We start from the raw sequence: 27,166 nt of genomic DNA, 5'->3' as shown, positions 1-27,166 counted from the left end.
GGTTGTGATATGGGAGTCAGGCTGTCTAGCCCTAGATGACCCATCCAACCTAGATAGACCTTTATTCACACTATGATTTGCCTGCTTTCAAGTTCCAGAACCTGATGTATAAGGGCATTTGTGTGGGTGAAGTATGCAGGAAATGAATTTGCTTGCTGCTCTCAGAAGAAACCTGCTTCCATTCCCTTATCTCTTAGGTCCCCTCCTTCTGCCTTGTGGCAGAGGACAAGAGATCCTTTATATCTTTGTAGTGACTGGCTGACATGTCTATATCAAGGATGGCAGAGCATGATTCTGCCAATCTGTCTCCTCCTCCAATTCCCTGTTGCTCTTCAGCTTGGTCACCTCCTCTTGAAGCTCTGTCTTCCTTCAGGCTGAGCAATTCTCCTCCCACAGGTGTGCACTCTGCTGCTGACAAAAAATTTGGGCACACCTAAAAAAAGGGGCTCTCCTTGTTCCGTCAGGAGAACTCTGGATAGCTGTGTTAGTTCCTGTGGATGGAGAGGATGAAGGAGACTTAGAGGGCATGGCTTCTTGCCTAGTGAATACGATGACACCATGACAGGAGTTCTCTGCAAATAGGTGACATGTACTGTTGGAAGCAGCAGAGTGACAGGACCTTCCCTCTGCACTCTCCTGCACCAACTGTGGCACCATGCTCTGGCTGCCCACTCTGGCCATAGAACTCTTCTGTGTGTACAGGCCTTTACTCCTGGCCAGCCATTCTCTGAGTGGTGCTAGGTCCTATTGAGAACTATCCTGTGGTCTCCACACCTCAGAAAGCTCCCGTGCACTGCCACTTCCACTCTCTGTAATGTTGAGAAGAAATTTTTTTGCCTTCATTGTTCTAGTTTATCTACATGGTTCACTCTGAAAGTACTGCCTCCTATTTATTGTCTTGAAAACAACAACAGATACAAAGAATACAATAACACTGTTTGATGAAGTGAATTCTCAGCTACAAAACACTGGTTTTTTGGCATAGTCGTCGCCATTAGGTATGCATTTTCATGTTTAGTGATTAACAAAAGCGCGAATGCTGTGCTCATAAAAATTTGTACTAGCAAAACTGCCCCACACTTTCACAGCTGCTATGACAGCATCATTGCTAGGAAAATATTGCCTGCATAGTTCATTGACTTGAACAGATAGAACTCAGAAGGCACCATATGCAGACTATACTGTGGTTGTAGCAGAAGAGTCCGGCTAAGATTGACAGTGTGCTCCATGATCTTTGAAGTAATCTGCTGCCTGGCATTACCATGTTGCAGGAGAAAAGTTATTGCCTTCTATGGCCTGACTCTGGAAGACTGAACCTTCAACATAATTAGTGTCATGATGGAGTGGTCAGAGTTGATGTTTTGTTTGTGTTTCAGGAAATCCAGAAGAACTGCCCCTTTCCTAAAACATGTAGCAAAATCAGTTGTCAACTGTGGTAGTATTTTCCATAATTGGCCATTTTCTTGTCGTAGTTTGTGTTTTAATAATTGAGCAGGGATTTCCCCATGCTCTGCAGTCACCTTTCATGTATACTCTACTCTTGGAGTGCACATCTGTACATTTGGCAAAAGAAAGTTTATGCATTTACAGAGTTTTATTGGCATATTAAGTAATTTTAATCTGGACCTTAAAACTTGATACATTTTTCAGTGTATTAAAAATGTTTTTGATTGTTTTGTTAAGGTCCCTTCTTTTACCACCTTATATTTTCCACAGAATATCTGTTTTATTTGTACCTTATACTCAGATTCCTTTTCTTTTTGTTTCTGAGTTATTCTCAGGCTTGTAGCAGGGTTTTGAATTTCCATTTATTTCTTGGCCTTAATTTTCTTCTCCTGAAGCCACTACCAGAAAAAAAACAGCTGGATGGAATTCATCCTTTTCAGTGTAAGATTGATGTTTTACAGTATGTGAAACAAATCTCAGTAATACTTGGATTAAAGAATTACTAAATATCTCCGATATTAAAAACAACAACAAAACAAACAAAACCACAGAAAACCACACTTTAATTTGGCAATGATACAGTCTGTATATTGAAAAGGACACTAGCAATCAGTAGAGTGCTTGTACCATAACTCAGCATTTACATTGTATTGTTTTATTCTGATTAGTATTACAGTCATACTTTTTCAGGGTGGTGCTGCTTGGTTTAATTGAGTAATTTCAGTGGACGTGCTTTTTAATTTTATAATCCATTAGTGTTCATCACACTGACTTTAACTGCAGAAAGTAATGTCTTAGTTTACTTTCTTAGTTTACTTTACTTTACTTTCTTACTTAGTTTACAAAGGGTGGGCAATATATGAGAACACTGGATGAGAAATGTATTATGTAAATGTCAACTATTATTTTTTCTTCCCCTTGTGAATATTTTTGGACTAGTTTTAGGGGGAACACCTTACCACGGAGAGATGCAGAAGTTTCTAAGAAATTTGTTGAGGCTCACTAGTGAATAGACTCATACGTCCATTCAACCGACTTGTTCCAGCATATATCAGAACTGCAGAAACTACTTGTAAAATAAGCTTGTAGCTTCTGCTTAGCATAACATGTGGATGTTCATAACTAATGAGACTGGGTTTTTTGCTCTATATATGCTACTAGTGATGTTGGGTCCTGTGTGAAGAGGAATATGTATGTATCTGGAAAACGATGAGGCTCACGTTATGTTTGTTCGCTGGCTTTTCAGATATTTGATAACTCTAAGGGACCTAAAAGAACAAAAGCGATATTTAGTATAAGTCATTTTAGCAATTAATAACACAAATGATTGCAGTGAGTTTTTTTCTGAAGAAAAACTTGTTTTTGTTGAGCAGGTTCTACACTGTTCGCTATAGAGAAAAGGATAAAGACAAGAAATGGGTTTTTCAGCTTTGCCCAGTTACAGAAACAGTGGTGGACAATCTGAAGCCAAACACACTTTATGAATTTGGAGTTAAGGACAACATGGAGGATAGCATCTGGAGCAAGACTTTCAATCATAAAACAGTTCTGTCTAGTAAGTGCTTTCTAGTAAATATCTAATAGATAAAGTTTTGACAGCATTTTTTCCTCTGTTGTGATAGAGCTCAAAAGAAGCTACTGATCAGTTTTTCATTGTTTTAATGCCACCTGCATGCCCCTAATAAATTCTCATAGGAATTGGTGAAAGTAGAAATAGTTTGTTTTTGAAAAAAATATTATCTACTTATTTGAAAGATGTTCTCATTTAATTGTGAATGATAGAGAATCTGTTGCAGTTTGATAGAAGTGTAACAGTTCAGGTAGATACACACCAACTGTTGTCCACATATTTGTATATCTGACTGGATTCCAAGCTTTTTCTTTGGGCCTAGAGTAGTAAGATCTCTACTAATCTGATTTGATGGAAAGTATTATTCTTGTTTGAGTCTTCTGCTAATAAATTTAAGCTGGTGAAAAGCTAGAAAGAGCTTGTCCTAGCCAGCATACATCAAAATGGGCCCCTTATGACTCTTCAGAAAAGTTCAATTCGAAGTTAATTTTCAGTCAAGGAGTTATATAAATTGTGTTCGTAGGAAACTTACGTTCTAATGTGTGTCTTTGTTTGGGTCTTCATGGAGACAGGATATGGCATTTTTGGATGTTCACACAGTTATATTTTAATTTTTTTTTTTTAATACAAAGTCCTAGGAAAGTGCAGGCAAAGTAACATCAATTAACCACCGAAAAACCATGTACTGTTCAAAGAATCACTGCTGTCAATGGAAGAACTATGCAGCAGCTGCGTCTTCCTCCTTTTAAAGAAGGACAGAGAAGAAGTCTGTCACCTCAAAAAAGATTTAACATACTTTTTCCAATCTGAATTTTCCTCAGGAATTTAATTAAAGACATTTCTGAGCATAATGTTTGTCAGAAGATGCTTCAAACTCCTAAGCTCAGTATTTATAGTTTCCCTGACACAGGAAGAATGGAAATTCTCATAATAGAGCCTTATTCATGTGAGATTTCCATCTGAAATTTTATTTTGTCTTCAGTTTCATGTTGCAGGCAAGTTAACATAATGAGGATAAGGGAGCAGAGCCTTGGAGCACTGCAAAATTCCACATACACTATACTCAAAAACTTATCTGTGGCCTTCAGCATACATTAGAAAGGTGAACTTTATGGTACCTGTGCCTGTAGAGCACAGGTGCCTGTAGAGTCATTCTGGGAATCCAAAAAAATGCCATAATTATACCATGAACTTAATGTGGAGAATACTCTTTTCCCATACCCACCTCACAAGAATTGCTTTGCTTAACAGATTGAAGAAGGCTTAATAAATGGCTGTTTTACCAAGGAATTTATGGAACAGATGCTGAAATATATTTGAATATTTAAAAGGAAATAAAAAGTGCGTAGTGCTTAAAAAAAAAAAGTGCTTAGTGTGTTCAATTCAGTACTGTGTTCATTTAGTACTGTGATTAAAATATAGTACACTGCTATCACTAAATTTGCTGTTTATACGGAAGGTCTTTTCTAACTCTGGTTTCTTATGCATGTTGCATTTTTTAACATGCTGGAAGGATCATTCAGTTCATTCAGGGAGGCACACTGAGTTGAGTTGAAAGATATAATCCCATAAGAATCTGTATACTTTATAGGTGAGATTTCTTTTTTCTGGAGTGTAGTCAGTGAGTGCTTCTGCAGCATCTAAATATCGAGGGCCTGCTCTTATCCTGGATGACTACACTCTGGTTTGTTGATACAAGCACTATTGTGTTACATATCCGAGGTGCTTGATTTCAGCAAACATTAGTGTTCTAATCAGATAGCTGGCTGCATATTTCAGATTCAAGCCCTTCATGTTGTTCAGAGTAGGTACATGGAGAAATTTTGAGCAGTAAATAGAGTGAACATTCTAAATCTACTGCCATCTGTCTATATAGAAGTTTACCAATCAGCACAAATTGCCACTTTTTCTGATTTATCGTAGACTGCCTTGCAGCCACTGAAAGTCTTTTCATATATTCAGAAATTTCCTTCACCGTAAACATTTTTTTTTTCTCACTAAAGAATATATTAATTATTATAAATTGGTATTACTGCTGCATGTTCCTAAATTTGTTGAATCTGCAGGCCACATGTTGAGAGGGTTTGGGAAGATAATCTTTTTTTGTGATTCATGATTTGAGAAAGACATAAAAGGCATGGCAAATGTTCAACATTTATTGAATGAAAATTTACCAAAAGAGATGAAAGTTGATTATTTCTGACCATCTTAACATGATTTTGTCATGAAATCATTGTGAAATATTTGTCTTCATGCCAGCAGTAGATCCTGTTCCTGACAAATATTAAGCACTTTGAAAGATTCTGCATGATAGCATGTCTACTTAAATGTCTCTTAACTCATTTTTTTGTTGATATTTTTTCTATCGCTTATTCATTTTGGATGGATTTGTGAAGATGCATGATATTACCTTGATTTTTGTTTATTGGTCTGTTGACTCAAAGAACGACCCAAAGGCAAAATATGTAGACAAATTTTGAAGCACTGTATTAGGATATAAAAGATGAGGAAAAGAGACTCTTTTCTTGTATATTTTCAGTTTATCACAAGAAGCTTCTAATTCTAAGAAGAGAAAAAAGCCAAAGTGAAAAAGTTTAGAGACTCCAATTCGTGAGTTATTTTGATCAGATATTGAGACAAAGGAAAACATGTCAGATCCAAAGAGAAATTATATATTTGCTCTATACTGCTGGAGCTGAACATATATTTCTTTTGGATGGATACATTTGAAGTGCAAACTACTGAAGAGTTTACAGTATGCTACTTCAAACCATGAGTACCAGCCTGACAGACTGCAGAAATTCTTCCTCTTTCAAGTCTCTTCCTTGCATATTGGTGGTGTTGGTTATTTAAAAATCTGTCTTCCCCATAAAAAGCCCCCAAAGACTATTTAGTCTTTCTTACCTCTGTGGTACAACTGAAACATTTTCTCCTTGTCAAAATGCGAAGAAGAAGCTTTGTAGATCAATTAATTAATTAAAAAAAAAAATCAGGAAAAACAAGCATGAACAAAACAATTACATGGTATATTTTCACACATTTGAAATTTTTTCACCCTTTGAATTAATTTCCCAGCTATTGAAAAATCCAGATAAAACTTGATTTGATTTCCTTGGAGAAAACAAAAAATGATAGCGTGTATTTATTTTTTCTTTCTCTCAAATCAGGTAAGAAAGTAAATGGACAACTCCAGAATATGTACAAATTGGTACCTAGTACCCAGTCACAGGTAAGCAAAAATAGTATTATTTTTTGTATTAGTTTTGTATTTTGCATTGTCAAATTTTTGCTTCTCCGTTAAGTAAAATGAGAAAGAGCTGACAGCCACAAATGTCAACATGAAAAACCTGTTAAGTCTCAAAGTTGGTAACTGTGTGTAGAAATGTTTAGAAGTGTGGACTGATAAAATTAAGAATGTGGACTGATAAGTTAAGAATGGTAGCTGAGTTGCTTAGAGCTACTGATACTGGTTTAACAAAGAGAGAGTTTTTTTAAGTACATAGACTCTTAACATTGAAATTTGCTTTCCCTTTTGCAGCAGACAAGTTTGTTAATCTGTGATATTTGTGCTGATCCAAGAATTTTCTACAGTCAACGTTATACTTGCAAATAATTCATTTTGTGATAAGTTAGTGCTGTTACTTCATAGAGAAATCTTCTGTGTACTGAAAACATTAGTCTACTCTCTGAATTAATTGATCTCTCTTGTATGTGAGGCAAGCATTTACAGAACCAGAGAAAGCTGAAAAGGGCAATTTAGTTTCCTAATCGAGAAGGGTGTGCAGCTCACTAAATCCTTGCAAGTGGGAAGGTAGAATTTTTAACTGTTCCATCAAACCAATATTATTCATCTCCTTAGTTTTTTCTCATCCAGCACTTGCATTAACAGTCATGTCTCTCATTCAAGAGATGTTTTATCTGTCAGTGGTGTGAAGCTGGTTGAATACATATTCAAGAAGGTGCTCATTTCACTATGCTGTTGATTAAATCAACTGTGCTGTTTTTCCCATTGGCCCTGTAAACTTTATTAAAGATGTATGTGAAAGCCTAAGACCAGGTAATACATTCTGGTATCTGGTATGAAAGCTATGTTCCTTTATTCCTGTGTGTCAAGACCCTAAACTTGTTAGGACACAGCTGTGGGAGCAGATATTCTATTTATGAAAGAGAAGTCCTGAGAAAATGAGCTAAAACAGTTTTCCAAATATTTGCACAACTTAAGCATGAAAGCAAAACTGGAGCCAACATCTTGTCTTTTTAGTCAGCTTCACAAAGCTCAGATCAAGACTGGTACGGTTTTATCAAGCTCCACATAAATATCATGAAAACATTCCACACATTATTCCAAAAATTCACTTACCACTCTCACTTAGTGGTACAAAAAACTAAGTCATAAAACTAAGCTGATGGTGTCCAATTCTTGAATTTATGTTATTAGTTCAGTTTCCACAGCATTAGGTGGAGTATTTCTCAGTGACGCAATCATATCATCAGTGCAAAGCCAAAGTAACTGTCATTTAGTCCAAGATTTGTTTACGCCTTGTTTTGCTCCAAAGACACAAATGAATTGTTTGAGTATGGTTCTATTTCTTCTCTTCACTGAGACATTTTAAAAGGCTGTTTATTAAGGCAGCATTTCCAATCCATCTAGTCATCCTCCACTTTCAACATCAGTCAAATTTCAGCTTGTGTTTCTTTTGGCAGGCTCGTCCACAAAGTTTGACTAAGCTCCTGGGGCTGCGTAAGCTACAACCAGAAAGGGAGGGGAAAAAAAGAGACCTTAAGGGGGACAGTCATTGCTTTTTCTCTTCATAAACAATGAGAGGTGGTAGGGTGGAAAGAAAACAGAAGAAATTTCTTTACTTTCTGTCTGATGAGGTTCCTAAAGTTTCATGTCACACTGAAAAATGAACTCCTCCTTGAGTTTTTCAGTCAAAAAGCATAGCTACCATCTTCTATCATTTGAAAATGTGTTTTTCCAAACCTTATCCACTCAACGCCGACTGTGGTGCTTGAAGAGTCTCTTTTAAATATGTTTCAATTGCTTGTAGCTTTTTTGGTTATTGGAGTATAAGAAAAAAAGAATAAGCACCTCTATAAGTCTTGTTGCCATATGCTATTTGACAGAATGTTGAAGAACTGCAATATGTCATAGGCGTGCCATCTGAACTTAAGATGTTTGGTTTATAGCATAGCTTAGAAATCTAATTTTCCTCTGAAATTAATTAGTACCTTATTTATCATCCTTCTTCATTCACTGAGTTGCCACTATGTTAGGAACGAATATTCCTGATACCTAACGGAGTTTATGTTCTCCCGCTGGAAAATACAATTCTGCTATTACTACATGATATCTTGATGTTTCTCTGTCTAGTAAAATTTTCTACTAAAGCAAACCATTTCAGAAACATGTGTATTAGACCCTTTTAGAGTCTAAGAAGATTGACAACAAAGTGTTAGATTTCAACAGCAGCAATTGAAGATTGATGTAGATTAAAGTTTATGTACAGTAACTGCAGAACATGGATTTCATGTCAGTTATTTGTTCTCATCTGAGAGGATAGATTTTGAATTTATCTTAATGCGTGTATAATGTATAGCATTTTAATATCACTGACATTACAATCATTCATTATTATTCAACAGAGAAAGTATGCTTTTGTCAATGAAAGAATCCTATATTGGTAAAAGGACTGGCAATAATTATGATTACCATTTAAACACTGGAGGCGTGCTAGTGTTTGCTAGGAATACAAAAGCTATTTATTTTATTATTAAGGCTCCTGATGAGAAATACAGTAAAATGGACAGCTGCTTCTTATATATGCATTTATTCCCACTTGTGAGTCAGATAAGTTGCAGGGTTACTTCAAAAGTTGATCGTCTGAAACAGTTTTTCACTAGGAGGCAAATAAGAAAGGTAAGCCTTATTAATGTGTATTAAAGGAAAAATACTGAGTGACAAGAAAAAAAGATGATTTCATATTCTTTGTTAAGGACAATGACTGAAAATGACAATATCTGACTATGTTCATACCAATGCAAACTTGTTTTTAGGTAGCAGAAGGTACTGGCTTTCATAGAATAAGCAGCCACTGTCCATTTTCCTGAGAAAAAGACTTTATTTCTTAAGATCTGACTTCTTCCAGGTTCCTAAGCTTTTAATTTGTATTGAAAGCTTCTCAACCTGTGCTTTATAATGATTTAAATGTTTAGAAGACAGCAAAAATATATATTGTTAAGTAAATAAATCTGTCATCAAATGCTAAATTCTCATGCAAGCGTTCTCACGTGAAGTAGACCTAAACAAACTTTAACTGATGCTGACTTTAAGTGGTGTACGTTTAACACAGACAGGTATTTTGTTTCCGATTTTTTTTTTTATTATTTGTTAACCAGGTATAGCTGAAAAAGGTCCACTTCTAATGTACTTAGCATTTTCATATTGCTTGCTTTACAATATCCCTTTTCCCCTTTCTTCATTATAGTAGCAGGCTCTCAAAAGTTGATCCTATGACACTTGGTAGAGCATACTTATTTATAATCTTGCAGATCAGTTTTTTAATTTGTTTTTAAAATGCAAGGTTCATTCATGTGCTTCTTCATAGTTATCAATGTTGAAAAAGATTCGCATTTAAGCAAAAATATCTGAGTACAAGACAAATTAGGAGAAAAGTGCAACTATTTAGTGTAAAAACTCTGAGAACACAAATGGCTTGCCAATTTGTCTTTGTAAACATTTTCACCAAATAAAACAGCTCTTGACTTAATCTTATTTTAAGCGGAATACACACACAAGTGCTGAGTACAACTGGTTCTAGAATAGTTTGTGCTGAAAAATACTATTCCTGAGAGTATAAAATTATCCTGAGACCAAATTTGTAATTGCACGTATTTCTGATGTTTTATTGCAACTAAATGTCAGTTTTTCTTAGCTTTCTGGTCTACTCCCTAGTGAGTGCTCAAGAGATTTTTAAAAGAAAAAAAGATTGGGATTTCCTAAGCTGTCAAATACTGTGTTTTTTATGAAGCAAAACATCTTAAGCTGGAAAAAGGAGATGAAAATGTTATATTCCATGGTAGCCCTTGGGAACTGAAGCAATAGCGTAACCTTCAGTAAGAGCAGCCGGAGCCATTTCCAGTGTCAGTGTGGGGCAGGCGTGGTTTTGGATCAGAGCCCTCTATTTTGGTTAGCAAGAAAGTTCAATTACTATTATGGCAGTTATCCCAAGGATTTTTTTCCCTTTCTTCCAGCTTACGCTAAGAGATAATAAGAAGTTGGTCCCTGTTACCATAATCAAACAAGGTAATTTTGTATATTGTTTAGAATTCTTTTAAAATATTCTACAAGTGTCCTTTAAAATTAATAGCGGTGGAAAACTTGTTATTATGTTGTAAATGTGATGAATATTTCCTTTTAGAAGGGATAGAACTTTAGAAACAACGATATCCTCAAATTACAAATACTATCAACTCATGCCTGTTTGTTAATAACACGAGTTACTTATTTTCATTGTGAACAATGCCTTACTTGAGTCAATGAATAGCTGTCAGTATTTTTTTTTCTTCTACTACTACCCATTCTTTTCTGTCTCAATTGAATTGTCCAGTTATTTTGGTCTCTCAGCTCAATGTTTGAGCTTGAAATGCAACAGTATAGATAAGATTGCTGTTACAAAATTTTTTTATGCCTGCATTTCAGATATTTTAAAGCAGATATATCACTGCTTTAACCTCCTTTCTCCTCCCTTGCCCAGTCACTGGGGTGAGACATCTACAGTCGGCATACATGTATCTCCCTTTAGAAACTCCTGTTTCTTAGTAACAACTATAGCAGTGAGAGTTATCATGATATTGGAATTTTTGAAAATTAACTACTTGAAGTAACAACAAAAAAAAGTCTTCTAAAGCAGTTCACAGTTCAAGAACAGGAGGAAAATGGGAGCTGATATGAGGACAAATTACAGCAATTACCTATAAAATAAGACTGTACTGATGCTTACTTCATATCTGCTTTTTCCATCATATATCTTTTCTGAAGACATGCGAATGGTAGCATAATGAGATAGGCTGGAGGTGGATGTATATTAAAATAAGCATATAATGTGTTTATATCAAAGATATCAAACTAAGGTGCTAGGGAAAAGAAGAGATGCACCTTTAAGGGACTTTTAAACTGAATGCAAATACAGAAAGGACGAAGATGATGTCCTCATCTCTTAGCATTAAACTGAGAGAAGGTTTTCAGAATGCTGAGATTTGTCACAGGCATGTCTTTGTTTCCTGTTTCAGTTATGATCTTCTAGCATGTTTGTTTTGTCTCCACAGTTATTCAGAATCGGACGCAGTCAAAAACTTCGGATAGTTCTTCTCTGCCAGGAGCAATTCTAGGTGACAAGAAGATTTTTAATTTTCCCTCCTCTGTGACTGACAATTAGATCTGTGTAAATTTATTGATTCTGAGAGTTCTTTCCTTATATTTATATATAATGTAAAAGTAGAACTGCCTGTAATAGACGAGAAAGGTTCACTGCACCTCATGACTAGTTTATTCCTGACTTTGGGAAGGTGTTTAATTTCTTAACTATGGAACCACTTTAAAACTATGTAACTTTAGCTTAAGTTTGTTTTGTATGAGTTTCAGTGGACAAATGTGAGTCAAACAGGTAGTCATTAACCACACGTTTGTTGTTGAGTCTTCTTTGGCCCACCAGATAGTATGTTCATATATCAATGGTACTACAGTACTCAAGGGTTGTATGCTTTAGAATTTGTTTGCCATTTGAATTAGTAGTAAAATTGTGCTAGTATATTGAGTACTAAAATAGGGAAATTGCACTCATTGCTCCAGTGGGGAGTAACAGTTACAGAACAGAACTAACCCATTTTTCAGATACTCAGGCTACACACCCACTGGTTCTGTAGGGCAGCTTGTATATTGTTCTTTTTTTCTTGAACTAATGGCTCTTTCATCTTTCTTTGTAGTGCATCTTATTGTTCCAGGTCTCAATGAAACTCAGCAAAAACTTCTTCCTCCCCTGTCAATAGATGACATAAGTCAAGTATCCAGAAAAAAACTGGGTAAGCAGTAATGAACAAAGCTTTTATTGTTCGTGAGCAGTATCAGTAGTTTAGCTGGTATGAGATTGTGTATACAAGAGAAAAGCTTTTTTTCACTATTTAACCATTCTTTTTTTAATTTATTTATATAATATTTTAGTTGGAATTGTTAGAGTTCATTGGAATCACCTATTTTAAAACATCTGGTCAGGTTTTTAAGATATTTCAAAGCCATTCAAAGGAATGAAGAAATGATCCAAAGAAAAGAAAAGATGGGAATCCAAAGCCATGTTTATAATCCTTAGAATTTTTTTGTTGTTTTACTTTTCAACTTTTTTTTTCCATAGATACTTTCTTTTACTGTTTATCTTGAAAAATGGTAGGTTTATGTCCTTTTATAATAATAAGTTTTCAATGAATTTTTGTTGTATGAATTCTGATATGAGTAAATGTGAGCGACTGTTTCATGGAGAGATTCTTGCAATAAAATCCATGGGAAAAAAAAAATTGTCACAAAGCAGAACATTTCAGTACAAGTTTCATGTATGTTTGATTAATATGACTGGAACCTGCAGGTTCCAACTCACTCTGAACGAGACTTCATGAAGTTTTTGTTTAAGATTCATAAATTAGTGTATTACCTGTGAATGGTGCACTCATGGGAAATTCAGCTATTTTTTTAAATGTTAACAACACCCCTCGTCCATTTTACAGACATCTCCTGAGAAAAACTCTGGAGCTCATACTTTTTGGCTTTTCTAGTCTTAGTACTTAGTTTTAATTCTTAACAACTAGATTAGATTTTCTTCCTTTCATATTTCTAATTTGTTTATTTTATTCTCTTGCTTCATTACTGACCATGATACATTCTCAGACTGGCTTGCTTTGCAGTAAGAAAAGAACACTGCTTGTTTTTGTTCAGATGTTGGGTGCATGTAAGGGTAAAGAGACACAGCACAGTAAAATTTGAATGTGTTTGAGTAAGAATGTGTTTGAACTGAAGCTGAATTACTTGGATTTCAACAAAGCTTTCAGTACTGTTCTCACAGTATACTTCTATACAAAATGATCAGCATAGCCAGACAAAAACATAATGTGATGTGTGAAGAACTGGCTGATGGGTCAGGCTCAAATGATCAAAGTAAATGGGATTGCAGTAGGCTGGCAGCCACTAGTAAGTTTCCCCAATCTTGGGGCCAGTTCATCAATGGCCTGGATGCAGGACTTCAAGGTTCACTAAGTAGGGGTTCAGTAGGTGTGCAATAAAAGTAGCAGTATGTGACTGTGGAAAAGAGAAGAGAAGGGAGGAGAAGGGAGGAGAAAGGGAGAAAGAAAAATATAAAGGTAGTTTCAGTTATCCTGAAAGTTTCTAACCTCCTCTGTTGGGAAAGCGTAGAACTTCTAAATTTAGATGCTCTAGTCTGTTTAAAACAGCTGGTGTGATGTCAGTTTGGAGCCACTCTTCATGGTAGATTGCACACCTTTGTGAAAATAACTAGGGTAAGCAAGTGATGTTTTATTTTCCATTTACCGTGTGTTCCTTACCAGAGAACATCAAGTACATGGGTGTACTTACACACCGGGGAATACTGGATTTCAAAGTGTAAAAGAGAAAAGTCATTGCTATCATTTGTTTAATATAATTTAAATTTATAAAGTAATTGAGAAAAAAGCATACTGACCAAGTACGGATATCCTTCACTCGTGCCTGTAAACAATGTAAGTCTATAGTAAAATGCATTAAAGCTTTTGCTGTGGGTGAAGTTTTGACTAAGTGATTTTCTGACATATTGCCACTACTACAATTCTGTATTATTTAGAAAAGTCAAAACAATGCATTCCGGGATACCATGTTTATTCAATTCCCAGTTTTTTCTATTTACTTTTTCAAAAATCTACCAGTTTTTTTGAAGAATAGTAGCCCAGAAAAAAACAGAAAAGATCTCACCCACAAAATGAATTTCCTTCTTCACAGTGAAAATAGAAAAACACAGATATTACTGTTTTCAAAATGAACGTCCCCAAGATCCGCTATTTTTATGTATGTATATCTGTTGAAATTAAAGGATTTTGTCCAACCACTATACTTGACAGAAATAAGGTAAAGGAACACATGCACACTCTGTCACTGTAATATCTGAAAATTTATTTGACTGTTCTTATAAAATCCTTACATCTATATTACATCTTCGAATTCTGAAAAGTATTTAACTATTTTACTGTTGAAATGTTAGGCAAAACTATTTTGCACTGTGAATGTAACGACTCGGAAAGCATAAATTTATGCTGTGAATCCTATTTTCAAAGTATCTTTTAGGAATAAACCAATATTACAAATGCACGTGTGTTTAACGTTTTTAGGCAAATGCTTGTATTCATTGTAGTGGAATTTATTGATTCCTAAAGGTATTCAGCTTTCCACATTTATCCATGTTGATTTACTTTGGCAAACTGAAGTGAGACAGAAATAAATCTCTAGTGGAAAAGAGCAGATGCAGCTTTCCTGTAACTCTCTAATGTCTTTGTCCCTTTAGGTAAGAATGAAACTCAAGTATGGCCTGCTGAATCCAAAACACCAGAAGTTCAAGAAATCTCGCCTCAGTCTCTCCCAGGTAATAAGTGTTCTATTTTCAGAAACTCTAGTGAATATATTTGCCAAAGATATAAACTGAAATTAAACTCATTTTTACATTGCTTACTCTGCAGTTAAATGCAGTAGTTGGAGGACAAAAGCATAATAAAGCTGAGTTAGTAGCTGTGAGTGATACATAGAATAAAATGTAGATAAAATTCTGATTAATTTTGGAGCAAAGGTTCCAATACTCCAAATGTTAGGTTAGTAGATATTTATATATTAGAATTGTATCTTTGTGGACTGTTGAATATCTTGAAATTGTGAAAAAATGGCAAAACAAACAACTACACATGTTATTATTGCTATGATACTGTTAGTTCTGTTCTGAAACAGAACCTTTTTAATCTACTACTTGCTTTTTCTGTGGTTTTGCTTCCATATCTCCTTTCCTTTGGTGACTATTCATTTTGTTTATGCTTTGTTGATCATAGCACCAAGTTCTAATATTAAAGTAGATATTTCAGGAGTTTCACGCTTATTTACATCAAAGAATGCATTCATTTTGATTATGGTATTTCAGTTTAAAAATGACAGTAGGAAACAGCAAAGTGAGAGCAAATCCTTTGAAAGAAAACAGAAGTTCTCTGAGTAGGATCTATGTTTGCATGTTGTCCATGCAAAAATAACTTTTGTAGTTACACATTTAAGCAAGACTTGCGCAAGCAACTGAAGTGAGAGCTCTGAGCACCAGCCTTTTGCAAGGGCTGCATTTGACAGACAGGATAACATGTAGACACATTTTGATTTAGGATTAGGATCTATTTGATTATATTTTGTTTGGATTCACCAATTTGAAAATCACACTGGATTTTTTTTTTTTTTAAGTAAGACATAGTAATTATTTGCTGTGAAACATTTAAAGAGGGGTGCCAGAAGAGGCATCAGAATGTTTATTTAAGAGGAACTGTGTGATCTCTGTCATTCAAGAAGGGAATAAAGGCGCTTAGAGTGTTTCAGCAAGCAGAACTACCTGAAAGGCTCCATGAGCTGGGCCACTCTTACATTACTGTAAGCCTTTGCCAAAGGGTGTGTTCTGTTCTGTGTGGGTCAGTAACTATTTTGTGTTTGTCAGACAAAAATCCCACCGTTTTCTCAATTTCAGGCCTCCCCTCCCTTGGCATGCACTTTTACAGAAAGACTAACTAGTAAGCTCTTTGTTGCTTCATGTTTTCCACTTAGGAATATTATATTCTAGAAAGAATACTACTTTGTAATGGTTTTTAATTTTTTTCACAGACTTTTAAATTCTCTGAATTGAATCAAGTGTGAACATTTTCTTCACTTGGCAAGGAAATTATAGCTGACCAATGGTTAGAAATATCAGTGCATTTGCCTAGGACATGGAAGAACTAATTCAGAAAACAGACAAACAAAAAAACAGCAGGTTATTTCTTTTAGTAGGGGGTTGTACCAGAAATACATCAGAGTAGATTTGTGAAATAGAGAACAGACTTGAATTGAAATGGACCATCTGTGAATCCAAGCTAGGGCTAGTTTTAGTAGGAGCAATTTCTGTGTTGCTGTCCTTTTCAAGTTCTTCCTCCTTCTGGCCTCTGAAGACTTCCCCATGTGCTCACATGATATATCAAAGTGAGGACTGTGCTTCCATCATATCTTCAGACTGGGGAGGAAAAGAAGATCAGGAATGAAAGAGTCAAGGGAAATGCGACCTAAATGGATTCTAGCTCTGTTCCATGCTGTGATAGCAAACTAACTATATTTGCTTGGTTTTGTTAACGATTTACTTTGCAGCCACCACTGAACCATCCCAGGAAATTATTAAACCTGCTTCACCTAATTACTGGGAAAAGTCGGAAGTATTTTTAACTTCGAGGCCTAAAGTTTCTATGTCCTTTATCTCTTTTTACAAAATTGCTTCACTTCATTTCTACAAAAATCTGTGTGAAACAGAGGAGAGCCTCATTTCCTTTATCCCAGTTTTAGACATGCTCAGCTAACTTGGTTGTCAAGGGTCATGCTTCATGTGAGTGAAAACCAAAAGACTTCTTAAAAAAGAAATCATAATGATGTCTAAATATCTGCATTTGCTTTTTTCTCATGGTTACATTTAAGCAGAAAGAAATGTTTGCTTTTGAAGCACTTCTGAGGAATTTGTCTGGGTTTGTTTGTTGCTGCTATTATCTTTCAAGGTCTCTCACGGGTGAATTTTCTCCCACAGAGTTCATAGAGATAAATTGCTTTAACTTCTCTGTAGAAATAAATCTCTTTCCACTGATGACAGTAAGAACACTATAGTTGATATAGTAGAAACTGAATTGGGTCTTAATAAAGCAGCATGTATGGAGATTATAGCTTTCAAAGCACTGAAACACACTGTCCTCCAAAACAGAAAATAGTAAAAAGTTTCTAACTGTAGTGGCAGCTATCCAGCTATTTTCAAGCTGGGAAACAGCATGTTTTCTTCAGGAAATGAAATAATAAGCTTATACATTTACCCTTTCTGTTATTGCCTGAAGCATGCTTAACATGCTGAATGGGTTGTGAAAGAAGCGTGGAGAATAAGGCAAACAAGCAAAAATAACTTCTCTTTTACTCCATTTCAAAATGAAAGTGATCTTAAACTAAGTAAAGACTGAAATGTAATCCGATATTGAAGCTAATCACCACTATCCCCTGTATATACCAATATGTGCTAAATACTGTGTAATTTGCTTTCTGGAAGGAACTAATGTTCTCACCATATTTAAGGCTGAGAACTTAACATCCCATGTTCCATATTGCTCTTGTTTCATAACCTCAGACTTTTGCTCATATGTCCTTTATGATTGATTAAACACTAAAAGACCTCTGACAAGATGCAAGAAAGAAGTGATATTGGCTTACATACCTTAAGAATTAAATGTTATGCAAAATAAGGAGTATAATTATGCACTAGTATATTAAAATATAGTTAGCAATTCAGTATAGCTGCAATGAATGGCTGTTTGATTAGCTACCCATACTTTATTGTGAAGGTGTAGAAGAAAGAGTAAAAGTCAAAAGACTGTTATATTGCTATCACTGGATAAAATGAACTAAGGTGTTATTACAGGGGAATCTTTATTCTTTTTTTTTTTTTTTTTTTTTCTGATGATTTTTCAATTAGAATAATTAAAAAATCCAGAATGGTAGAGAAAATATTTGTAAATACATTGTGTGATGTAACAATTCTGTTATTCTGTGTTCTATGAATGAAACTTGAGAGTCTGCAGCAGAAGTACTGTTTGAGTTTCTAAGTCTTTTTGACTAACATGTTTGGGTTTTTTTGTTTGTTTGTTTGTTTTTTCTTATGTAAAACTGCTACAAAATTAACCCAATCTCATGGAATTCATAAGTGAAGATAAAAATGAATTATACTGAAATTATCCGCTGCTGCTGCAAAAAAATACTAATCAGCTGACATAGAATAGTGGTTGAAAAAGCAGTGGGCTTTGGGCAGTAGATGAACAGAAATGCACAGAGAGATTCAAAATTAAATAAAGCTTCTTTTTTTCTAGCTCAGGCTGAGAAAAAACACGGACCTAAGGAATTTAAATCAACGCCTAAGCCCGAATTGCAAACTCAAAACATATTGGGTAACTAATTTTGCTGCTTCTTACCTTCTATATACAGTAAATGTATTTTTTCCATTTTCAGATGACTTTTCTACTACATTCCTTCTACTGAGCAGCATCAAAGAAAGTCCTAATTAAAATTTTTTGTTCCCTTTGTGCTTCCAGCATCTCACAGATGAAATGTAAAGCAGAATGGATCCAGCACTGACTGAGCTGTGTCTGTTATGCATGATTATTGCTAGCAGTTTTGACTGGGTGATTCAATCTTGTTTTTCAAAGTATTGCTTTCTCTGTATGTCATCTGAATAACTCACATCAGATAAAAATTCCATCAGTAAAGTGGTTTTAGTGATAGAATGAAACTTGCAAACTCGATAATTTTCCTTTGACAACAGATTCATTTGGATAACATCAACAGTGGTGTAAAAGGAATATTTTTTTATTGTATATGACATGTATTTGTGTTTGACTTAGAGAAAAAAAAAAAAAGAGCTGTAATGTTTGGGTTTTTTGTTTTTTGTTTTTTGAGATCTCCCATTACTTGAAAGATTTCTTATGTTTCTTCTGGCATTTAGAATTCTAAGTTCTCCAATGTTGGTTTTGCCTTTATTTTAATCCTAAAACTGTGCAAAATCATGAACATGAACTTCTGGCTATATATGTATACACATATTTAATTTGGATTAGATTTTCTAAATCAAAAATGGCATAAATACAGGATGATGAGTGTTAAAGGAGAAGAGTGAGCTTTTTCCAGCACAGAAATACAGATGTTCCACATGAAGAGGACTGCTAGTTCTTCTCAATTGTTTTTACGTATTCCTATTGATTCATGATAATATCATCCTCTCTTTTGTCTGTTACAGTTGCAAGCAGGTTTCCAGAACATACTGAAGTTAAAACATTGTCTCATTTTCAAAGTTACATTTAATCACCTTTTAACCATAATTAACTTTGCCTGTTTTCTAACATGCCTTTTAAGATGGAGATATGAAAGTGAATCAAGGTGCGTCACTGCTTAATTTCAAACTAGGTGATCATGGTTACAGGTGGATTTTTATTACTGGCTTCCTCTAATTGGTGGTTCTTAATATTATGATTATGGGAAATGATGATTTTATTCAGATTCCACACATCTTTTTAAGTGGCAAAACTGCATATGTTTTGTTTTTTCCCCAGGGTGGAACTCGTTGTTATTGGTAAACACCATTGGTTTCCAGAATGCTTTAGAAGTCAAAATACAGTCCCATACTTTGTCTTGCAATACTCTGTATTAAATAAAGCCTTGATTATTTCTTTTATCATAGTTTCTAATGAAATACATCCACTTCCTCCTGGAACCAGAATCTTTGATGATCCAAAAAGTCCATTGACAGAACTTGGTAATTATTTTGTTTGTAAATTTGAGCAAACTTCTGTGTAAAATTATCTGAATTACCTCTTTTTTTTTGTTTGTTTTTAACACTTCAACTGCAATAATATTTTGTATGTAAATTATTGCAGCAATTAGTTTTTTCCCAAAATTTGCAGGTCACATCTTTCATTCTCAGTCTTTCTTTTTTGTTTTATTATAGTGACAGGTTGCTCTGAATTCATGCGTCTTAAAGAATAAAAGGGTATATGAGCTACCTTTTATAACTTTTATTTATGGTATGATGATGGCAACTTATGCCTCGTTGAAATATAAATCAACAACTGAACAAATACTTACATTGTAGTACCCCCTAAGATAACCAAAAGAAAAAAAATTAGATATGGTCACCTAATCAATTGGTGAAGTTGTCACAGCTTAACCAAATTAAAACAAAACTGTAAGCAGGTCAGGGAGAGTTTGGGTAGAGCAAACCTGACTAGTCTTAGTCCTGAACTCAGTATAAAGCTTATAGCCTATTAGTAACAGTGGCAGTACCATATTGCAGGGCTGCACAATTACACCCATGCCATTACAGATTGTGACCTTTTCATTAGTTAACAGAAGTGACCTAGAGTCGGTATAGATTTGTATTTCACTAAGCTTTGAATGAGAATTTATCATGTAATGGTGCTGATTTAATTAGACAATGTACTTAATGCACTGCCAATTTTAAAATCATTTCCTGGAAGAGCTCATGATTTCTTGAAGTGCTTATTTGAACCAAGCAGTACAATTTGAATGATCTTGAGAATTCGCTGTTGATTTGTTGCAATATTTGACAACTCTGCTTAAGGGGATAGAGATTCATATTTATTTTCACTGTAAGTTTGGTTAAATGTAATTAGAGGTAGCATTAAAAATAAAAAGTCCATTTAACATTTTACAAACAAGTTTGACTGAATTGTAGTTGTTTAAAGCCTGAAAAATTATTATGGATAGGAAATATTTTTGCTTACTAGAGAATAATCTGCTCCTATGTTTCTGTCAGTAGTAGAGGTAAAATGGTAACAGTTGAGCAAAAATACACGTTAAATTCAAGTTCTGATGTCTTCCATTTCTGCCACGTAGCAAAACCTGAGATTTAATTATGTGAGGTTGGACTCTGACATTGGATCAGGTGGAGCATCTGTGCTCCCAGTGAAGTCAGTGCTGAACTCAGTGGTACTCTGTGAGAGTGACTGCAGGAGTCATTTGCGGGAAATTTTGCTGCGCTGTGCCTCAGCATGTTGTGATCACCTCAGGTCATGAAATCAGTGGGAAAAAAAGAGAGAATTTAGTTATTGAAGCTAAAGTGCATGACCTGTATTCTGTCCTAGTTTCTCAGAAGACGTTTTCCTTTATTTTTCTATCAAGATTGTACCAGAGGGAGACATCTCCCACTATTTTATAAAATTTCTGTGTGGTCAGTGTATTTTGAATTCAAACATTTCTGAAAAGATAGCTTTGTTAACATAGCTTTACTCTTCTGATGCCTTTGGGAAATCTCTCATAGCTCTTACTATATGTAAAAATATCAAAGGAAGCTTTTGTTGGCCAAAGTTGTGAATCATAATGCTTGTTTGTATTCTTTTCTGTATTGAAATCAGGACATAGTAACCAGGAATAATATTTATTAATGTGATCTGTTGGTTAAAGGCAAATGAGGAAGCAGATTCAATATATGACCAAAAAAGGACAGACTTCTGTTTCATAAATTCATATTGTCTGCATTCAAACTGAGCCCTACACCTTTTTATTTGAATATTTTTGTCAATCTCAGAGAAGGTTAGCTTTAAAATCCTGGTGTAGCTACTTAAAAAAAAAATCATACTGTTAAGGAGCAATTAAAAATGTAGATGAAATTTTGTCTTTCATATACATTATAACCTAGGTAAGCATAAGTGACAATTGCAGCTTTTTTTTTTTTTTTTTTTTTTTTTTTTTTTTTTAAATTGGAAAGAAGTGTTATCAGGGGCTTGTACACATGATTTAATAGGATCTGTTTCTTATTTCTTACCGTAAAACCCACACATGATGGAAGTTCACTCATGTTACCCTTTAGGTAAGAATACCCAATTCCAACTTGATTCCTTGTTTCCATTAAAGCACAATAGCTCTCTTGAAATCACCTATACTTCTAAGTGAAATAACATTAAGGTCTTGTAGTACTATTCATTACAACACAGCAATTTAAAGATCCTGTTTTCTCCTTTTCACAGTTATTTCACTGACTTCGTCTTTCTTACTTCTTTCATCATTTCCAATTACACCTTTCTTTAAAATAGTTCTGTGTAATATAATAGGAACCAGTTGATACACACTTGCAAATGCTACTTCAAGTGTGTTTGTTTGGCTTATAGCTTTTTGGTTGTGTATGAAAACCTGATTGGATTTATGCTAAAGGTTGCATACAGTAAAAAACACCCGTGAGAACAAAAATTTAATCTAAATAAGAACTTAATAGTTACAGCTAAAATTAAATTTCATGCCATTTACAATGAGACTATTTGCCTGGATATCTTATTTTTTTTTCATGTTTACTCTTAGCTACTCAGAGTCCAACCTTGAAATCTGTATCTCTACCTTCAGCAGATACCAGAGAGATGGAGATAGGTAATCCGTGGATTATTTCCATATTTTTCCATTATATTTATATCAATTAGATCTGCAAACGGTAATTTTAAGATCTGCGTTAGAATCTTGGCTACCAACACTCACATCAAGCTGCTTTTGTCTGTGTAATCATCTGAAAAAGACATTTGTTACTGGCTTAAAAACTGACCACATAAAGACAACGTTGTCAAATCTTATTCTTTCTTATTTCTTTCACTTCTTATTGTGAAGCTGCATCTCATATCTTCCAAAATTTAATAAGGTAAAATTTCATTCTTTTGGGCATGTGGAACTCTAATTGCAAGTCTGAAGACTGGATTGTAAGCCATCATCTCCTGTTGTCATTGCACAGTTGTCTTGCGCCTCACTTTTCGTCTATAATGCTTTGCATTGGCATCATCTGGAATTTCACAGCCTTCACAAAGCTTCTTATGCTAACTCATTAAGTCACAGGTCTCAGCAGTTTAAGCTCAGATTCTTTTTTCAGCTTTTGATGAAACGCAGCCTGTTTCGTCAAGATCCAAAACATCTGGTACCACAGAAGTGCAGCCCACAAAATCTGGTAATGATTTCTCATCAGATTAATTCTCTTGACAGTTAGGAATTTTCTGAAAAGGCATACTGACTCTCATTGAACAGTTTGTTGAGTTTGACATAATGAAGAATAACTACAGATATGGAAGTGTTATATTGATTTACAGGTTTCTTTATGAACTTTTATACGAAATTATAATTGAACTACTGTTTTGTGGATGAGTTTTGTTGTTTCTTTGATTGGTTGTTTTGAAAGCATAGGCCTTCCTTTAGCCTTCATAGATGAATATAGACATGCCAATTCCGAATCACCCAGATCTCAAAACTGGAACTATAAAAACATGTTACTGAAAACGTAGACGTTCATTGAATTATAGAATGCCTTGGGTTGGAAAGGACTGTAAAGATCATCTAGCTCCAAGCCCCTGCCCTGGGCAGGGCTGCCACCTACCAGCTCAGGCTGCCCAGGGCCCCATCCAGCCTGGCTTTGAATGATTCCAGGGATGGGACATCCTCAGCTTCTCTGGGCAGCTTGTGTCAGGATCCCACTACACTCTGAGTAAATTGGCTACTTAATGTATTGAAAATACCTCCAAATATACTACTCCTATTTTTAAGATGAGGCAATTTGGGTGTTTGAGTAGGGCTTTTTTTTATGTGGGGCCACTGCCAGTATCCAAAAGAAACAAATGTATAAGGAGCCAGCTGGAAAGATTTCACTTCCCTAACATGCCAACAGTGTATTGCCAGATGCATATGTTTTTGGACGAAATCCATTACTAAAGGGAAGATCACCTGGAAATGTCAGCCATTCACATGCCTGACAAAAGATAGCTCCTATGTTTCATTCTTGCTTTGTTATCTTTTCTTTCTCCTTCTCCAGTTTCAGCACCAGGACATCCTCCTGCTTGATCCTTGAAATTCTAAACAAAGATTCCATACCGTACCAATCTTCTCATTTTTATTCATAATTTGTTCTCTTTCTTCTTCTTCATATAAGCTTCTTCATATAAGCTCAGAACTTCTTGCGTGATTTTGATGACAGTTTGGTCATCAGTACATTATACATCTGTGCATTAATATTAATAATTTTGGAAATAAATACAATTGTTTTTAAGTCACAATTGATTATAGTATATTTGAGTCTACCTTTTTGGAGGACTTAATGTGTTAAATATTAGCTAAACTTTTCTTCAGCTCATAAAAGACAGTGCTGCTGCAGATGGTTCTTGTCATTTTAAAATAATACGACACGATTTGTGTTTTTATTTTCCAGCTTCCCATGGCTTTCTTCATATTACTTCTACTCCTCAAACTTTTACAGCTTCAGAAATGACAGATGCTGGTAAATTACACTAATATTATTTTAGAAGCATAATCTTTTAAATGTATGCTGAAAGTTTACTACTATTAGTGGTTTGAGTCACTTATTCTATATTGCCTGCATTGGATGTTGCAGTATGTGTTAGTTCTTCCAATCCTATAGCAGTGTCATAATTCCTGGGACCAAGCACAACCCAGATGAAAAGCAAGACTGCAACAAGCACACAGCTGAATAGGGCAGTATTGATCTAACAAATTCATCAAGAGAAGATGTAAATTTTGCAAGGTAGAAGATTGTTACTGTCAACTAAGCTATACTTTCTGATGATAAATCAGTTTTCTTTCTCACTTTCTTTCTGTCAGTGTACATGTTCCAGTACAAATTTTGCTGTGATTTTTCCTGTACATTGACTTAAAAGCAGCAAGTACACATTTCAGTCCAGACCATTCTAATTTAGCTATACTGTGGACTAGAGCTGTAGGGATGGGTTGTTTTACTTTCCTGAAGCTTTTGGTATGTGATGATGCTTGGTATTTTTGGGCTTTGTTTGAATGTGAGCATGTATATGCATGAGAAGTGAAAGCAATGAGAAAGAGATAGAAGGAGGTAAGGAGAAAGGAAGCAGTTCATTGCTACAAACTTACAGTAATAGAGCTGTAGTTTAAGTTCTTTGCTGTATAATAAACTGGATTCTGGCACCCTAATGCAGTTTTTGGAAGTTCAGACTTGGTGCAAAATATTACAAAGCCTCCTAGTCCCAGGTAATGATTTTAAATCAAATTAGTTAATTATTTTATATGGAGCAGGTGCACACAAGTTGAGTTGAACAAAATTTGAGAAACTGCATAGAGATAAGTGGCTTAATGAAGTGGAGTAGAGAAACTTTTATCTCCTGAACTTACAGTCATTTTCCCTCAGTTTATGAAGATTTCTAACCTTCGTGGAAAGATGTGGTATAAATTGTGGGCCCATTTTTTTTCAGATGCTATTTGAGGCAAATCTATATATAGTTTTATAGATAGATAGATAGATTTTCAGTTCCTTTGTAGATATTCTCACATATAGGAAAATAAGAAAATGCATTCAGCCATATAGTTAAGGTATTTAAAATACCCAGACTAGAACAAGGTTCATTAAAAAAATACATAAATAAAATTTTGACTTCTGCAGAGCAGTGGAAGTTGAAATTCCTCTTTTTTCTTCAGTTCTACCCCCTTAATTTATTTACATGCAACTCTTTCTCAGATGTATTTGCATTTTTTCCCTGCAGCTGGATTTACTGCTGATTTGGAGATTACCATGCCTGTAATTACCACAGAACCGCATTTGTTAGAAACAGCACTGGGTAAAATTGATAAGTTGACTTGCTTTAGTTTTAACGTCTTACTTTCCATTTCTATCCTTACTGCTGTTTTTGGAACATTTCCCTTGCTTTAGTTGTCACTGTCCCAGTAATTCATACCATTTATTGCTGCAGTTAACCAGATTCTCATCTGCACTTGTCATTCATCTTTATAGATGGGGGATAGAATCCTTGCAATGGGTTTTAGTTGGTTGATTTTGGTTTTCTCATTATTGAGGTTGCCAGCTGTGGGCCTGGTAATGAGGGGTTTAACATACGTTTCTGTGTAATATTTCCGCGAAAAGGTTATTTTGACTGGCTTTATATCAGATGGCACATTGTCTGCCTACTGGATCAAAAGGTGTTACCTTACTACCTGCAAATCTTAATGCATGTTTTAAGACTCTTAAACAATAGTAAGAATTCTTGCTAAAATGAATAATTAAGTGATATTTTTCTACAATGACATGCTCACCAACCAACAGTTCATGAGGCATTCTCATTTCTGGCTAGCTTGCAAGCAGATTTCTTTCTGCTTTTATTTTAGCATTGCAAATTTTGTCTGCTGAGTCATGTCCTATATGTAGTAGCTCTGAGGTAAATAAACCTATTAATAGACATTACCTTTTCAGATTTAGATGAAACTAAGACTCTTTCTTCAAGATCCAAAACATCTGGCGTGCCAGAAATGCTTCCAATCTCAGCTGATAATGATATCATTTTTCAGTGTACTTCTCCTGACTTGCAGACAGTCTTTCAAAAGTCATAGCAATGGTTTGTTAGATAGAGGGTTGATTCTGCTTTGCCATTTTAACTGAGGAATGCACACTCCCCCGTGTAACTGGGAGTGTTTTGAGATCTGTTGTATCTGCAGGAATTTTTCAGGAATTCATAGTTGAATATTAAAGTGATATAAAAGTAAATTTTAAAAATGCTTTTAAGCAAGTAGCAAGACTGTGTCCTCCATTTTTCTGTAAAGGATTTTATAACCAGGCCTGTTATTTCAAATGGTTAAATACATCCCAGCGTGTCAAATCTATTCATTTTGTATATTGCATATGCAACATACTTCTCCATTGGTGGAAAAAGCTTTAGCTATTCTTAATATCCCACAAGGTTTAAAACCATGGGAAAAAAACATTTACTGATTTGGTTAGTGGCTATTACCACCAATTTTTTCAGGTTTCTGCAGGCTTGAAAGATTTCACCAACAGTCTTACCTATCTTAGAAATTGAATAAGGCCGTCAATGTAGCAAAGGGATGCAATACACTGAGACTAGATTTTCTACCACATTACATATTTTTATGTATTTTTTCTGTGCAAAATTAGAACGAGAGCTACAGTACAAGCAATTCAGCTTACTTAAGTCAGTTTTTTTTCAGTGAACTGTCAGACAACAGACCATACAAGTATAGGTGGATGAAAAATGTCCCAAGAACTCTTCAGAAAAATGGCCATTCATCACTTGTTTGCTGGCATCTCTCTGCTGAGACATTGAGCAAGCATTAATAGAGCTTGGAGCTTAAGGTTGCTGAACAGCAGAATTAAGGCTTTGGAAAATTCTAGTGAAAAGTAAGATCTGATTTCAAATAGTAATATCATGTCAGTGATTTGGCCAGTCCTTTATTTATAGTAAAAATAAGATTAATATATTGTTAAGCTTCTCAGCCCCGCCAAGTCTGTTTTCTGCTAG

At 34.9% G+C, this 27,166-nt stretch overlaps 1 protein-coding gene across 9 annotated transcripts in view; it reads left to right on the top strand.

The window, feature by feature from the left end:
• Window positions 1–27,166, top strand: part of LOC122156051 (ABI family member 3 binding protein) — a 121,010-nt gene that overhangs the window by 38,038 nt on the left and 55,806 nt on the right. For 5 of the 9 annotated variants that reach the window (XM_042810512.1, XM_042810507.1, XM_042810504.1 and 2 more), the window contains exons 5-12: window positions 2,820–3,001; window positions 6,184–6,245; window positions 10,271–10,322; window positions 11,345–11,407; window positions 12,002–12,097; window positions 14,611–14,688; window positions 18,209–18,286; window positions 19,573–19,647. In XM_042810512.1, coding sequence (XP_042666446.1) covers window positions 2,820–3,001; window positions 6,184–6,245; window positions 10,271–10,322; window positions 11,345–11,407; window positions 12,002–12,097; window positions 14,611–14,688; window positions 18,209–18,286; window positions 19,573–19,647 — 686 coding nt within the window. The remainder of the gene's footprint in view (window positions 1–2,819; window positions 3,002–6,183; window positions 6,246–10,270; window positions 10,323–11,344; window positions 11,408–12,001; window positions 12,098–14,610; window positions 14,689–18,208; window positions 18,287–19,572; window positions 19,648–27,166) is intronic. The other 4 variants (XM_042810509.1, XM_042810510.1, XM_042810508.1 and 1 more) reach the window with 3 other exon arrangements.

The sequence above is a fragment of the Centrocercus urophasianus genome, unplaced genomic scaffold (genome assembly GCF_019232065.1).
Source record: "Centrocercus urophasianus isolate 14NV4802_14NV808 unplaced genomic scaffold, USGS_Curo_1.0 seq_12, whole genome shotgun sequence".
Taxonomy (NCBI): Eukaryota; Metazoa; Chordata; class Aves; order Galliformes; family Phasianidae; genus Centrocercus; species Centrocercus urophasianus.
The sequence above is the reverse complement of the archived record's forward strand: the minus strand, read 5'-3'. Positions and strand labels throughout refer to the sequence as shown.